The 14920-nt window shown below is 36.8% G+C and overlaps 1 protein-coding gene and 1 long non-coding RNA gene across 2 annotated transcripts; one reads left to right on the forward strand and one right to left on the reverse strand.

Moving 5' to 3' along the window:
- Nucleotides 1-1974: 1974 nt before the first annotated feature.
- On the reverse strand, nucleotides 1975-8326 carry LOC133724642 (beta-galactosidase 6). Its single transcript, XM_062151419.1, has 18 exons — nucleotides 8113-8326; nucleotides 7349-7444; nucleotides 7152-7264; nucleotides 6936-7002; nucleotides 6240-6332; nucleotides 5973-6116; nucleotides 5775-5869; nucleotides 5479-5587; nucleotides 5306-5390; nucleotides 5078-5196; nucleotides 4821-4988; nucleotides 4007-4191; nucleotides 3833-3924; nucleotides 3339-3448; nucleotides 3141-3248; nucleotides 2957-3064; nucleotides 2709-2854; nucleotides 1975-2500 (listed from the first exon to the last, which is right to left on the reverse strand). Exons 1-18 carry the CDS (start codon nucleotides 8284-8286, stop codon nucleotides 2341-2343), a joined length of 2172 nt encoding a protein of 723 aa, XP_062007403.1. The 5' UTR covers nucleotides 8287-8326; the 3' UTR covers nucleotides 1975-2340.
- Nucleotides 8327-11431: 3105 nt separating this feature from the next.
- Nucleotides 11432-13538, forward strand: LOC133724643 (uncharacterized). Its single transcript, XR_009853865.1, has 4 exons — nucleotides 11432-11663; nucleotides 11797-12035; nucleotides 12502-12571; nucleotides 13122-13538. It is a non-coding gene; the product is annotated as an uncharacterized LOC133724643 (long non-coding RNA).
- The last annotated feature ends 1382 nt before the right edge of the window (nucleotides 13539-14920 follow it).

Here is a 14920-nt window from a genome sequence, read left to right on the forward strand (position 1 = left end):
TGTGCATGTTAGGGTTGTAGACTACAATCACTTAGAGATAAGCATATGGTTGGTTTGCATAATTTCTTCATCTCCAAGTTTTATGCACTTAGGGTAATACACTAGATACCTAATTAGATTGAATGCATGAGTTAAGTAGTTAAGTACTACACCCGAGAGGGGTTGCTTGATATCATCAAATGAGTATGTCCCTTGTCATATCCAAAAGGGATGCAATGAGCGAAATAGGCTAATTAAAATGGCATCATTCACTATATAAGTATCATTGTTTGCAAGATATGCTAGAGGTGGAAACCTTAAGTCCTAATTCTCATCCATTTCATTACATCTAATTTAACTTAACCATGCAAACTTACATTTCAAATACTCATTTAGTTATTTCCGAATCTAATTATCTCCAAAACCAAAATCAAACCACTACTCTATCTTGCATATAATCACCATGAACTTTGGTTCACTTGTGGGTCCTTGTTTGTGATTTGTACAATTGCATATTCATCTAGCATCTTTTAGGTTTCCCTAGCTAGAGCGGGTTTTCTAATCTCTTCGGCACAATATCCCCTACTCATAATCCCCCTACACTATAACTTGACCCTTATACTTGAGGATGTCTATTTGGCTAACAAAGACCCGTGTGATAAGTTGAGGATATGACACATCATACTTTGACTTGGGTGTCCCAAACAGTCATGTCGTAGCAAGTAGTTGCTCGAATCAGTTAGCTTCTGACTAACTGAGTGATTTAACTCAACCGATCTAATGATGGTTATGTAGAGACCATTTGAAAGGCACGTCAACTTCTCCAATGTATGCTTCCGGCCATATAGTTCGAGGGTTATGCAATTAAATATATTAATCCACTTAATTTTTCCTCAGTGGTTTCAATGTGATAAATCCATTGGCTCGAAGATCCTTAAAACTCAACTACATTCTTCTGGAACTTTGAGAATATAAGGTTGAAATAAATCACCAAATATAATGAAAATATATCAAAAATCTCAAAATTTATAATCTAAAACATAAATCACCAAATATAATCCGAAAAATTAAACATCATCAATAAAGTTGAAATAAATATGGCACAAGGGGACAATCATATCCATATCTTCGAGTTTCAATCATTGGTATGTCCAGTAGCTGCCTGGAAATATGTGATCTCTAGTGTGGTATCCATAGGAATTAGCCCTTCGAAAAAGTTAGCCACTCGAGTTCCTCGACCGGCGTGATACTCATTTACAACATCTGCTTCCGCACGGCAGGTGTGAGACCAGTGATCAATTTCTCTACATTGATATCAAATATCCTGCTGATTCTGGTGGCGATAGGCCGGAATAGTGTTCCTTTCAACTCAAGCTTGTTTAGCTGGGGCACCACGGTTCCTACCATGTGGGCCTTGGCGACGTGGGCCCAGATTATGTGCTCTTTGGCCACACGGCTGATGGCCATATGGGCCACCTCTTCTTCCTCGTCTCGGACGATCGAACCTTCTGTCCCTTCCATGGCCCCAATTTCTTCTTTCACAATTAGGTTTGCGATGATCAACAACATTTGCTTCAGGCAAAGGGGTTGCTTTAGTAACGATAGGCCTGGCGTGGATTTGCTTCGGGCTGACGTGGTAGCAGGCCTTGCGGCTTGGGCTGAGCTACCGGTTTGGATCAGTGGCTTGGGCTGCCAGCTGCAATCCTAAAAACCCTAATTTCTCCCTTTTCTTTTTTCAATCAATCAATCCAAAGCATGAACAAAAATATTTCAAATAAAATAATCAGACAGATTTTGGGTTCATGCATCATAGGGGATCTTTACATACTATCATGGTCTAATAAGCATGTAGATTTAAGATTTGAAACAAAATAGCTAGGGTTCATGCTTCATGGTGATTTTTCATATTCAATCAAAGGCTTGATAAACATTAATATAAATTCAGATTTAGAAAGCCTACTTTGTTGTAGAGCTAGTAGGGTCATGTTGATTGAATGATGATTCACCTCTTCTCTTTGGCAATCCAACCCAAGAGTTATTAGTCCCTTTTAGTTGACAATTCGAATCTTAGAGCTATTCATGATAATAATGTGTTGTGAAATATAAAAGTAAGAGAGTGTTTGGAGACAAAGGAATTGTGTGTGTTATTCATCTGAAAAATCCACTTTTATATAAAGAGAGGTAGGGTTACTAGAGTTACAAGTACCAAACAATCACAAGTATACCCCTATGACCATTTACATGAATAGCCACACTAATATAAGTATTTACAACAGTAAAGAAATTTTCTTGGCAAATGAGGATGATGACATTTATGTGGTTATACAATGCTATAAATTTCTTGACTATTTAAATAAGTGATCACTCTAAACTTATTGATGGGATTTGATGATAAGTACTTTCAGATAGAGAGGAAAGTGAAATAGTATCTAAAGAAATGTGAAGAGGGTTTCCACCAACTTCTTCGAGCAAAACTAAAAGGTTTTCAGAATCTTTTAAGAATGATCGAGGAACGTGGTACCTGAGAAACATATAAACACTCGTGAGATAAGATTAGCTTAACTAAAAGTAAGGAATATGGTAATAAGTTCTCACTAGCTTAACAAGATAATGTCATATAAGGTGGCTAAAGATCTTCAATTTGATTCCTTTCTTGTAGAAATTAGTTTTGAAAGATTATCCAGAATATAATAGTTTTGATCATGAAATTACTAGTGCTGACAACTTACATCGTTTGTGAAGGTTTGCCTTTCGAAGTAAGGAATGAAACCCAATATCGACCAATACTTTGTCCATTAATCCAAGCTTCGCCCTTTGCCATTGAGCTAAGGTTTAAGGCGACTGGATCATTTCCCACAGGTGCATCGAAAAATGTCTGAAATTTTTTTATCAAGGTCTTGTTAATCAATATAATGCAAATGAATTGAAGGAAAGTGCTTAGATTTTCTATATTTGTTCAGAAGTTTCTGCAGCATACCATGTACCAAGTCAGTGATTGATTAAAATAGCCTTCAATATTGTTCCATTCAATGTTGTCCAGATTTTCTTCTCTATATATTTGCAACTTTTCTCCAAGTAACCCAACCTGTCAAATAATAATTTTGTTCATAAATGACATATAAATGAATTTCTATAATATTCATGATCTGATAGGGTTTTACCTGGTATCCCCATGCATAGTTAGTAAAATTGTAAAATTGATCCGAGTTGCAGTGAATTTCAACTCTTTTCAAGCCAGCAAATTTGCTTTCAAGAAAAGCACCCGAGTCCTTTAAAAAGCACATGAAATCTTAGAAAATCATTATATGTATAGTGAAATTTCCAGCGAAGAAATAACCAAGAGGAGATGATGTACGAACCGGTAGTCCAACCATAACGCTTAGCAAAGAAATATTGTTACTTCCATTATTTAACAGAACTGGAGTCTCCATAATGAATTGTTTGGTATCATGACTACCATGTGCATTTCCTGAATAGTTGAGGGAGTAAAATGAAATTAGAAATTATTGATCATTAGACTACCAACATTATCAAAATACCATTTCACATTTTATTTTTTTTTTGCAAAAACGATCCTTGCAGAGAAACATGTGATTCTGAATATGGAACCGCTTGATAACATGGCCGAAATGAGAAAGTCAATAAAAGATTCTCTTATCGGACGTCAAATCAACCCTAGCTACTTATGTATGCACGTAATAGCTAACTAGACGACTATATTCACTGTCGATCTTTGTTTGGCTTTGAAAAAAGAAAAAGAAAAAAAGGGAATCTGTAAAACTCGTTGTTTTTTGCTCGAATGAGAAGTATACACACTATTTGATCAAAAAAGTACACACACTAGTATAATTACCTGTATGTATGCCATTCACGAAAGCATGTGTTACATGTCCGAAAGACTCTACACGAAGTACTGGTTCAGTGCAAGAAATGTTGTGCTGAAATCTGTTATTCCATAAAAATCCATTACATTATATGTGATGATTTTATGTAAAGGAAAGGAAGTTTCATATAGATATGAATATACCTCATAGTATACCAAAGATAATCAGATTTGTCTTTGGTCACGTTCATGTGCTCAAGTAGTGTATCCGATTGTAGAGATATTGTAGGTTCAAAATTTTGGATGACATCTTTAGACCCCTCCCAACTATCCACTGAATCAAAGATTTGAGCTGATCTTGTAATTCTTTTGTTAGAGCTTGTATTCACCTATCCATACAGATATATGTATAATTAATTGTACACAAAACACGAGCTTTTACAGTACCTAGAATCAACTCGATGAGCAGTAGAAAACATTACAGAAAAATGGATACATTAAAGACATATATAGGTTAAGCTTCTCTATATATATAGACATCGATGGATTCCCTTCTCTATTTAGTTTAACCTTAATTATTATAGAAATTTTATTCCCGTCTCATTAACTTATACGATTTAAAGACCGGAACCATAAAGTTTTAAGGTGCTCATTCAAAATCATTGAAAGTATTTGTAATGATAAATGGTTTATAATCACCCTTTCAAAAAAATAAATGGTTTATAATTACAAATCATTTAATCATTTGATTACCATCATTTTCATTTTAGATTTATGTGATAGATCGGTCATGTTAGTCTGCATAGTTAAGGTAACTACATGACTTCCGACATAACTAGTTTTTGCACAGCTAATACTTGAAGGGTTCTAATTACTGGAGTGTATTGTGTACGTAAGTAAGACGTAAGAGTACGTACGTGCACTTTTCGTATTATAAGATTGACCTTATGATTGGATGAGGGATGTACGTACATACTTCATGTTAAATAGTAATAAATGGGGCAAAACTATAACTTACCTTTGCAGTGTTGAAAATCACCTTTTCACAGTCTGGTAGAATGCTGATTGACATTGGCATCAGGTAGTATGATATATTTCGAAATTGAACAGTAGCATTAGTTTTTTCATCGTTATTTACTAGAAATGCAACACATCTTCCAGCACTTTCTTCTTGAAAGACATAGGCCTATAAATACAATTGACAAGTAATTGTAATTATCAGTGTTTGTATATATCATACTCAAAACATGGAATTTGATCGAGATCGATAATCACCTCTTGAAGTTGACCTAAAGAAAAATTAGTTCTCATTCCCTGCAGTAAAGTTGTCGAGCAGTTTCTAAATGCAGCATGCAATTGCTTAAGATGACCCCATTTGGGTTGCCTTAACAAACCTAATTTTAGAGCGCGAGTAAGTGGTTATTTTGTTAATCTATACAATGAAGTTGAGGATCGGAGCAACTAATTCATAGGATGTAAATTGATGATTATGAAAGTACTCACCATATTCATCTAGCGGAGCTTGATCATAATAACCTGTTATGACATATGCAGAGCTTGTTCTTCCAAAGTTAGTTCCACCATGATACTATATCAATTACGGTGTAAATTAAGTTATACTAATTAAATTAAGGTATATATAATAACATGAATATAGGATCGAAACTCATACATACCATGTAGTAGTTTACATAGCTTCCATTCATCCGAGCTATAAAAAGCGCAACGTGAAATGCAATATTTTCAGCAGATCTTATGTATGGTTCTCCGCCATACACTTGATAGCTACATATTAAAATGAAGGGAAATAATGAACTATCAGAGAGCGCAAGCTCCTTTTGATATTAACTAGCGGGATGAAGGAATTTAACTGCTTTTCATAGCTACCAACTAATAATTAACCTTATAGATTATTTACTTATAATGGAATTAAAGTAGATATATTAATTCAAGGAGAAACGAAGAAGCATACAATGACGTCCAATTCTCTGTCCACATAGAGGGTTTATTAGGTGAGTTTGGTCCTCCAAAAGTCTTCCCACATTGCATTCCATTGCAGGTATTGATCTGTGTAGAATCAAACCAACCAAAAAAATTAAAAAACTCGCAGTCATATACTGCAAATGATTAGGGTTTGGTGAAACTCAGTAATAGAAATGCACTTACTTACCACTGGATCAGGAGCATCAGTTTGCTTGCACATCACCCATGGCACACCAGTTTGGAGGTCGACTGCCATTTTTGCAGCCCATCGAACGTAGGCAGGTCCTTTCTCGTGGAATGCTGCTTCCACATTTTGATATTCATTTTCAATCTATGAGTTTAATTTATTTGATTAGCACGTTACAATATATCTTCAAGTAAAAAAAAATACAAATTTACTAAAGTTAATGGTCGAATATTTGTTAAAAATAATCATCCAAGATTAATTAGGTACCTGCGAGAGTATGATTGGACCTCCTTGTGAAGCGTATAATTCCTCTGATTTCATCAAGTTCACTATTTTTGTAGTAAAATTTTGCATGTAAAACTACATAAACCAAGAAACAATAACTTGTTAGAAATTTTATGATTAGTTCACCTCTACTAAACAATAACGTACTTGTACGTTATTACATACAGAACAAACATTTGGAGATGAATTGAAACTCTAACCCTTATTACGATCTTAATTATCTATGGTGTTTCTGAAATATTGTTTTAAGTGTAAGAACCTAATAATAACTTGACGAATAATTATGAAAGTCTAATCGAACAGATGATTAGTTGGAATGTCACATTGTCATTGGGGGGCAGGAAATTTTGGTTCTCTACTCTCTCCAGCAAATTCAAATAATTCAAAATCTCGATATACAGAGAGAATACACCGATTGAGAGCAATGTAGAAGACTTAGGTTTGTGATTGATGCTCTCTTTAGGTTAATTATCTACGTACTTGTTTATTTTGATTCATATTCTTATTCTTAATCACTATGCTTATATATTTAGTATCTATTGAATTGTGAAGTGATCTTGGGACTTTATATTTGGACTTACATATAATTACATATATAACTACGTAAGAAAACCTAATTAATTAAAAAAAAAATTAAGGAATCATCACTATATAATTAGTTATAGGAAGCGTGCATGCCTTAAAGGGTTCATTATCTGTGCGGTAAACTATGCCTGGGACATCATGCAGCCAAAATGGAAAACCCCTGAGAAAATTAAAATAAAATGAAAAGGCAATAGAAACTACGAATTAATTATATTCCACAAAGAACCAATTATATTAATTAGTACAATAGCTATGTTACACACACACACACATATATAACACATGCATGCATAGTAGTATAGTACGTACCCATATGTCCATTCACTCTCAATGAATGGTCCAATCCTAAGGCAAGCATAAAGCCCTTGTGCTTGGATTTCCTTTATGAACTTTACTAGATCATATCTTCCACTGAAATCGTACTGTGAAATATTTCATTTCTGTTAATAGTTATGAGAAATATGAGAGCAATGGAATATGAGATTGATATGACATTTCCTTAGTACCTGACCCGGTTGAGGCTCGTGAAGGTTCCAAAACACATAGGTTTGAATCACATCAAGTCCTCCTTCCTTGGCTTTTCCGATCAGAGATGGCCACATCTACACCAATAATTTTACTCTCTTTCACTTTCTAACAAGGAAAAATATCTACAATAATCCTGACTCAGCCGATCAAAACTGAATGCAAGATAGGGGAAGACAATAAGATAAACTTCTAGACTCTTTGTAGAACAACCCAGGCTAACAATTGCGTCGGCAACGAGATGAATGTGCTTCTCGATATACATGGGTTGAGGACATCGCTCGAAATTGAGCCTCGACGAGCTTGATGTCTTTGACAATAGTCTAGAAAGGTAAAGCTTTTTTTGTTTCTTTTTTGTTTCTTTGTAGTTCATTTCATTCACTCCACCAGCCAGCAGTGGTATATACTTTTCAAAGTTCACATTCTTACAGTACGTTCACAGAAAATGGGCAAAAGTCAGTATCAATCAAGGAATTACATGTGACAGAGATAAGGACCTAGCCTCCTTATTGCTGCTACCCGTGATCTATTAATTGTTGGTATTTGGTAAAAACAATTATCACTAAAATCACACATTATTGGGAATTTGGGAGAGAAAAGGATCTCACATTCTGAGGAAAAAAAAAAAAGACAAAAAAAAACTGAAAAAATAAATAAATTATTAAAGAGAACAAAAGAACAGTTGCACAACGCATTACATGCTAGCTGATCATGTATAGTCTTACAGAACCAGAAAATGCATTACCTCAGGCGTACTCCGAGGATAGTGAATAGAACCTGAAAAAAGAATCTTTCTTTGGCCGTCGATGATGAGAGATCTTCCGTCGTAGGTTACATTTCCTCCACTAACAGAAACCCCTTCATCAGTAATCAGAACCACCACCACCATAACCCAAAACTGTAGCCAGCGCCATTCCATCTCTCTCTCTCTCTCTCTTCACTAAGATAAGCAAGGAAGATGAAGCAGCAGCTGGTACACTTAACTTCGTCTTTATGGGGACGTTAAAGACATATATACTCGTTAAAGTTTGGTAACTGAAAGGTGGAGTACTTGGGAATGTATATATGGGATTGTATTAATGTAAAAGGAAACCTTCTGATTCTAACGTACACCACTCAAATATATTTCATCACTAGCAAACAGAGGATATAGGGTTATCTTGGTGATGAGATCTCGAAGTGTCACATGCACCGTTTGTATATTTCAGTTTTGCTAAGATAGATAGTGCACAAGATTGTGTGATTATTGGTTAGTTTTGTCTTTGCAGCTGTATATATGTACACATCTAAGTCGATCATGGCGTGCCTGGAATGCAAAGCAACGCTAGCTTAGGTTGCTTGTCACGACTCATTCCATGACTCATAGATGCACTAGTTTAGTTTTGTTATGTGATATATGTATCTCATTGTCTCTGAAAAGGCCCAGACACCAATAAAGTTGCATATGCCATCTTTTAAGTTTTAGTCAGGTGTTTAACCACCACCATGAAAACTGTTTGTCATTTATTTGATCATTTCTAATTACTGAATAATACTTGGTTTATTAAGGTATCATGTAAAAATTACATTATATATGTAGCAACTAGCAACAATTATGACATAGAAAGATATATTTATTAAATATTATAGTTATATTATGTCAGTCGTTATATAAGGTATTTTTAAGTGATACATAAAAATGTGATTCATTTAACAATATTTTTCCTATTTGATCGTTTAACAAAAACCCTTCTAACATCACTAATACACTTTGGACTGAATGATGAAGTTTAGGCATTTGTTGAACTGTGGTTGCAGTGACGTGTGCCCCATGGCGTGCCTGGAATGTAAAGTTAGGGTTAAATGGCGTGATAAAAAGGAGCCCAACCACTATGCCTAGTCTGAGGCTAGCTAGAGCTTGCTAGGTGTACCCTTAGTTTCCCGACTCATAACTCATAAAGTGTCTTTCTAACTTCATAATACGAATCGAATGTCATAATAAGATTGTGTGTACGTTCCTAAAGAAACAAGCATGAGTCTGTTTTTTTTTTAACAAATTACATAGAAGTTATTGACAAAAAATAACTTAACAAATACATCCATTAAAGATTGAATTAAACATATAAGGACTAAATCTTACAAATAAGGACAATGTGCTCTCCACTTGCCACATGTTATGATTTAATTTACTTTTTTACCCTTAACTACTTCTTTGGACTTCTAATTCCTTTACAAGGATTAAATCTTACAAATAAGGACAATCTGCTCTCCACTTGCCACATGTCATGATTTAATTTACTTTTTTACCGTTAACTATTGTTTTTGACTTCTAATTCCTTTACCCCTTTTTTTTTAGAATAATCATTTTATCTTACTTTTTTTTTCTTGAGAATAATCTTTTTTACGTTACTTTTTTTTTTTTTAGAACAATCCGTTTATGTTCCTTTTTTTTTTTTTGGAATAATCCGTTTATGTTATTATTATTATTTTTTCTTTTAGAACAATCCGTTTATGTTACTCTTTTTTTTTCTTGAGAATAATCCCTTTATGTTACTTCACAAAACCTCATTCTCCTACTACTCTCATCTCATTGCCTAATTCTGCTACTGCACTCGTCCAATCGTGCAACTGCAGTCGCTGCACTCATACTCGTCCAGTTCTGCTACTGCACTTGTACTCGTGTTGTGCTACTGCACTCGTGATCGCCTAATCCTGCTACTGCACTTATACTTGTCCAGTTCTGCTACTGCACTCGTCATCACCTAATCCTGCTACTGCACTCATACTTGTCCAGTTCTGCTACTGCACTCGTCATCATCCAATCCTGCTACTGCACTCGTTGTACTCATACTCATCAAGTTCTCGCTGCACTCATACTCGTCCAATTATGTTAGTGCACTTCTACTCGTGTTCTGCTACTGCACTCATCATCGCCTAATCTTGCTACTGCAGTCGTCCAATCCTGCTACTGCTACTGCACTCGTCCAATCCTGCTACTACGCTCGCTGCACTCATACTCGTCCAATTATGCTACTGCACTTGTACTCGTGTTCTGCTACTGCACTCGACATTGCCTAATCCTGCTACTGCACTCGCTGCACTCATAATCATATTGCACCTGTATTGGCAATATGATTGTTTCTGGTCCTTGCCTTTGTTTCTTGCTCCATTGTTCTCTTCTTCTTCCTCCTCCTCTACTTCACTGTCCTCTTCTCCCCCGTCTTATTCCTTCTCATCTTCTTCCTCCTCTTCTTCCCTTTCTTGTTCCACTTCTTTCTGCTTTTGTCTCTTTACTCTTGTGCTTGGAAACTTTTTCCTACGTGCCGGAGCTTTTCTTCTCACCGATTTTGTTGTGCCATCTCCCTTTTGCACCTATACACAGTAGCAGATCAAATCATTAACATAAACAATAAACATAAAGTTGCAGATCATTTCAATTTGAACAGTAGCAGATCAAATCATATTATGTATGCAATGCACCTTAGATATATAGTACCTATGGTTCTTATTTAAACACATCTGTTTGTTTGAACTTTATTTACCTACCTTGATCACATTCACATGGTTTCACCTTCTATATATACCATATCCTAGCTTCTCTGGAAAAAGCACCGCATCAATTGATAACCAAAGACGTACAGAAAGTAATGAAATTTTATAGAAACTGAGAAAGAAGCTCACATAGCTTACGTTGTGAGCCCCGGAATAGAATCTATCGAGATAAGGTGAGATCGTTTGGAATAAATTTGACGATCTCGGTAACTATTAGGGTCTTCGGGACTAATTATTGAGGATTTTTCACAAGGTGGAATCTCCAAAGTTTGGAGTCTATAATAAAGTACGCGACGTTACGAGTCTGTGAGAATTTTCGGGGAATTTTTCCGACACCGGAACTATTTATTTTGAATTTCCGAAGTTTAGGAATTATGGAAATTCATTTTAAATAAAAAGAAATGCTCTGGCGTGATCTGGACCGTTAAAAGTCCACCGCTTGATCAGCACCGTTCATTTTGATTGAAAGCAGGCTATAAATAGCCCTTTGATAAGATCAGCGTCCCAGATTATTCCAGAACACATCAGAAGCCTCGACCCGTTTCTCCAGCCCGTCGACCCGGCGACTGAACCCGATCGGAACTTCCCTCGTCCGGCCACTTCACAGCGGCGCACTGGTCGTGCTCGATGCGTCTTCTCATCGTGGTTCCTCCTCTGGTCACGGATCGTCCATGCATGGAGTAAGAAGAGAGAATCGAAGCCCAAAAGCTTCGGGTTTTCCGGCGAAGCTTCTGCAGTTTCCGGCGATCTTCGGGGTTGCGTGAGGTACCAAAATTGATCCCCTCGTTATGGTCTCCACGTTAGTCTAATTAGTTTTTCAATATGATCGATTTTGACTGTTTTGGTTTTGGGTGTTTACGGGTTCTGTTGGAACCACCGTGCACGGCGGCATTTCTAGGCTTCTTGGTTTATTTTCGATGTTGGTATTCGCCTGAGAGTGTGAGGTTGAGGCTTGATCATGCTAAATTCGATCACTTGAGATAAGGATGCATGCAAGCTCGAGAGTGATCAGAGAGTAGCAGCGCTGTTGACATCGAGCTATAGTGGCGCTGTTGACATCGAGCTACAGTGCGTTATGCTCAGGGATGGGACTCGAAGTTGAATCTAGAATCAACAGTCATGATTAACACAGTGAAGGTAAATTTCGATTCTCAAACTCTTTGTGTATTGCGACTGCCCTTCTCGGTGCAAAAGTGGAATGAGTTTGTGGGTATAAGCTTATTGTGAGCTTAATTGTGTTTTGATTGATTATGTTGGAAAGTGGAATGTTGACTAGCTACTGAATTGAGAACTGGAAAATATGGTAATTGCGTTGTTGGTCTAAAATATGTATGGGTGTCCATAGTAAATTCGACAGAATTACTATGTGATGCAAAATTCGAGGAAAGGTATAGAAATTGGTCGATTTTCTAATTTCAAGTAAAGTTTCGAGTAATTGAGATTATTTGTCAATGTAGTTGTGATTGGTCAAACCTTGGTCAAATGGATCAATGTTGGTCAACTCCTTGTCAAACTAGGAAAGATTGATCGGACGATTATTTTACCGTAGAAACGTTAATATTTATCCAATGAGATATTGACGAGCAATATGTCGGAAATCTAGGACTCCAGTTACCCGAGGAACGGAAGATTCGTGACTCTCAGAGTACGTGAAGAAAAGCATCGGAATCCAGGTAGGGGATTCGGGACTCTCCTTGATTAGTGGGTTTATTATATTACGATTTTTATTAAATGATGCATGTTAAGTCTATGTGGTTTGGTTATGTTAAAATGCAATGCATACTAACCAAATCGTGAGAGATGTGATGGCTTGAGAGCGAAGGGTGGCTCTGACTTCCTTGGGTTCGATCCCCAAAACCTCCGGAGGGTTAGTTACACCGGTCGGACGGTGCGCGATCGCAATGACGACCTGATCCGTGTGTGTAGCTAGGTAGCGGACGCTCTTGCTACGCTTACCTGGTTATAAATTAATTTGAGGTAAGGTCGTGTAGTGGGTCTATGGGACCGGCCATCAGGTAATACTTGGATTTGGCGCCGTATTTATTTAAGTATCATGCATCGGTTTTCGAGTTGAAAAATATTTTAAAGTTTGTAGTTCTTTAAATGACATGGTTTTGAGTATGTTTTTATACTGTGGCCACAAAGCAATATTACATTGTTTTCAAACCTAGTCGAGATGATTTCCCAATGAGCAGCGAGGACGAAAGCTCACCCCTACAACAGTGTGGATGCAGGTACTGTGCACTGGTGACGGGATTGACGGACGGAGCAGGGTGCGCGGAGATAGCTTCGGTGAATAGTAGTAACTAAATTCAGGTTCCGTGTCTAGTCTTGAACTCTATCTCTTGAGAGTCGTTAATTTGGAACTTGTTATTCCTTATTTCGTCTTGTAACGGAGTGTACCAACTCTTATTTACCCTAGTGGAGATCTAGAAGCGCTTTAGACGAATAAGTTCGATAAATGATTCTAAAAAGTTTTCACCTCGAAAAGTATTTCAACGTTTCCGCTACGCGATTTACGAAAAGCGATTTAACTAAAATGCCTTGCGGGTTTTTAGGATGTAAACTGAACATTCAGTTTATGTCTTAGAGACACGCGGCACTGTGACGTGCTCAAGCTGATGAGGTGCAGTTTGGGGCGTTACATACGTGGTATACTTGGAGCCATGTAAGAACTATATTGCATTTGTAACAATCTTTCCATAACAACATTAATGTCAATCGGTCGTTCAAATATTGTCAAATATTGAAAGCACAAGATCATGATGTTCTAGACATAATGCAGAAACAAGCACCAAAACAGAGTCGAACTGAGACTAGCTCATATAAAAAATTATCTCTGTTACTATAAAATATATTTTTCCAATCTGTCTCATACAATGTACTAAACCAAGCCATGTAAAATCATGTGCTACTCAAACTCTCAGTACCAGACAAAATTTTGAATTGCAAAGGAAATAATAGACTCAGTGGTAATAGCTCCAAATAAGCACAAACACACAGCAGCATCAAAATTCCTCCAACTCTTTCACGTCGTTAATGCGGTAATGTATATAACAAATTAACTAATCCAAACCAAGCAATTACTCCAATTTTTCCAAGCCAGTGACTGTGAAGTTGCTTCGAAAATGACAGACAGAATTCTAAATCTCCCTACTCACTATCAACTATGATATTCCGATATTCAAGCTCAATAATCCACAATACCAGATGTTGAGAAACAAATCAAATTTGAAGATTAAAGCCAAAGGATGACGAACTTGAGCAAGAACTAGTTTGGGCAAATTGGCGCCCTGAAAGGAAGCGACGGCCTCAGCTCCGCTGATCCTGCCATCTCCGTCCAAATCCGCTCTCCTAAGGTAAGCCATTTGTCTCCGATTTCACACGGATCACATCCAAAACCCCAAACCGAATCAAATCCGGTTTGAATCTCAGGCGACAATGGCGAATCGAATTGTGCCTGCATGGGATCGAGGGATTGGATCGATAAGAGGTGAGAGGGAGAGAGAAATTGGGTTGGATCCGTCGAAATTGAAGAAAACCTTACGTTGCGACTGCGTTGGATCCGTCGGTGGAGGTTTTAGGGTTTCTGATTGGGTTTTGGGATTTTTTGGTTGTTGCGTATTATGTCAGTGGCATGCGCGTAAATTGTGATGAAAACTGAGCAATTTGGTCATTTTCCATTAACATTCGGAGCCAGGCCTGTTTTATTAGGTTTTGGGCCTGGGCTTGTGTCCTTATTTGTATAAAACTATTTGAAGGTGGGTTTTCTGTGTTTATATCTTTGGTCTGGTGCTACTGTGTAATTTTCTATATTTTTTTTTCCTCATCAAAAACAAAAAACCTTTCTAGGTTGTTGTTTAAGGAAAACTGAATTGGGAGAAAATTGAGTCGTGTTTTTATTGATAATAGGGGCCTCTTTATATAGAGGATTACAAGACATAGAATCAGAGTTGTACAAGGAAAGATAATCGGATATCTATGAATATCTCCGAGAATATCTCTAATTCAAAATCCTATTA

The sequence above is a fragment of the Rosa rugosa genome, chromosome 1, assembly GCF_958449725.1.
Source record: "Rosa rugosa chromosome 1, drRosRugo1.1, whole genome shotgun sequence".
NCBI classification, from domain to species: Eukaryota; Viridiplantae; Streptophyta; class Magnoliopsida; order Rosales; family Rosaceae; genus Rosa; species Rosa rugosa.

Excerpts from the sequence above, each read along its gene's own strand:
- LOC133724642 (XM_062151419.1), bottom strand. The coding sequence starts at position 8,286 with ATGGAATGGCGCTGGCTACAGTTTTGGGTTATGGTGGTGGTGGTTCTG. Across the intron at positions 5,391-5,478 it reads GCTATGTAAACTACTACATG|TATCATGGTGGAACTAACTT; the intron begins GTATGTATGAGT and ends TAATTGATATAG. Across the intron at positions 2,855-2,956 it reads AATCACTGACTTGGTACATG|ACATTTTTCGATGCACCTGT; the intron begins GTATGCTGCAGA and ends AAAAAATTTCAG.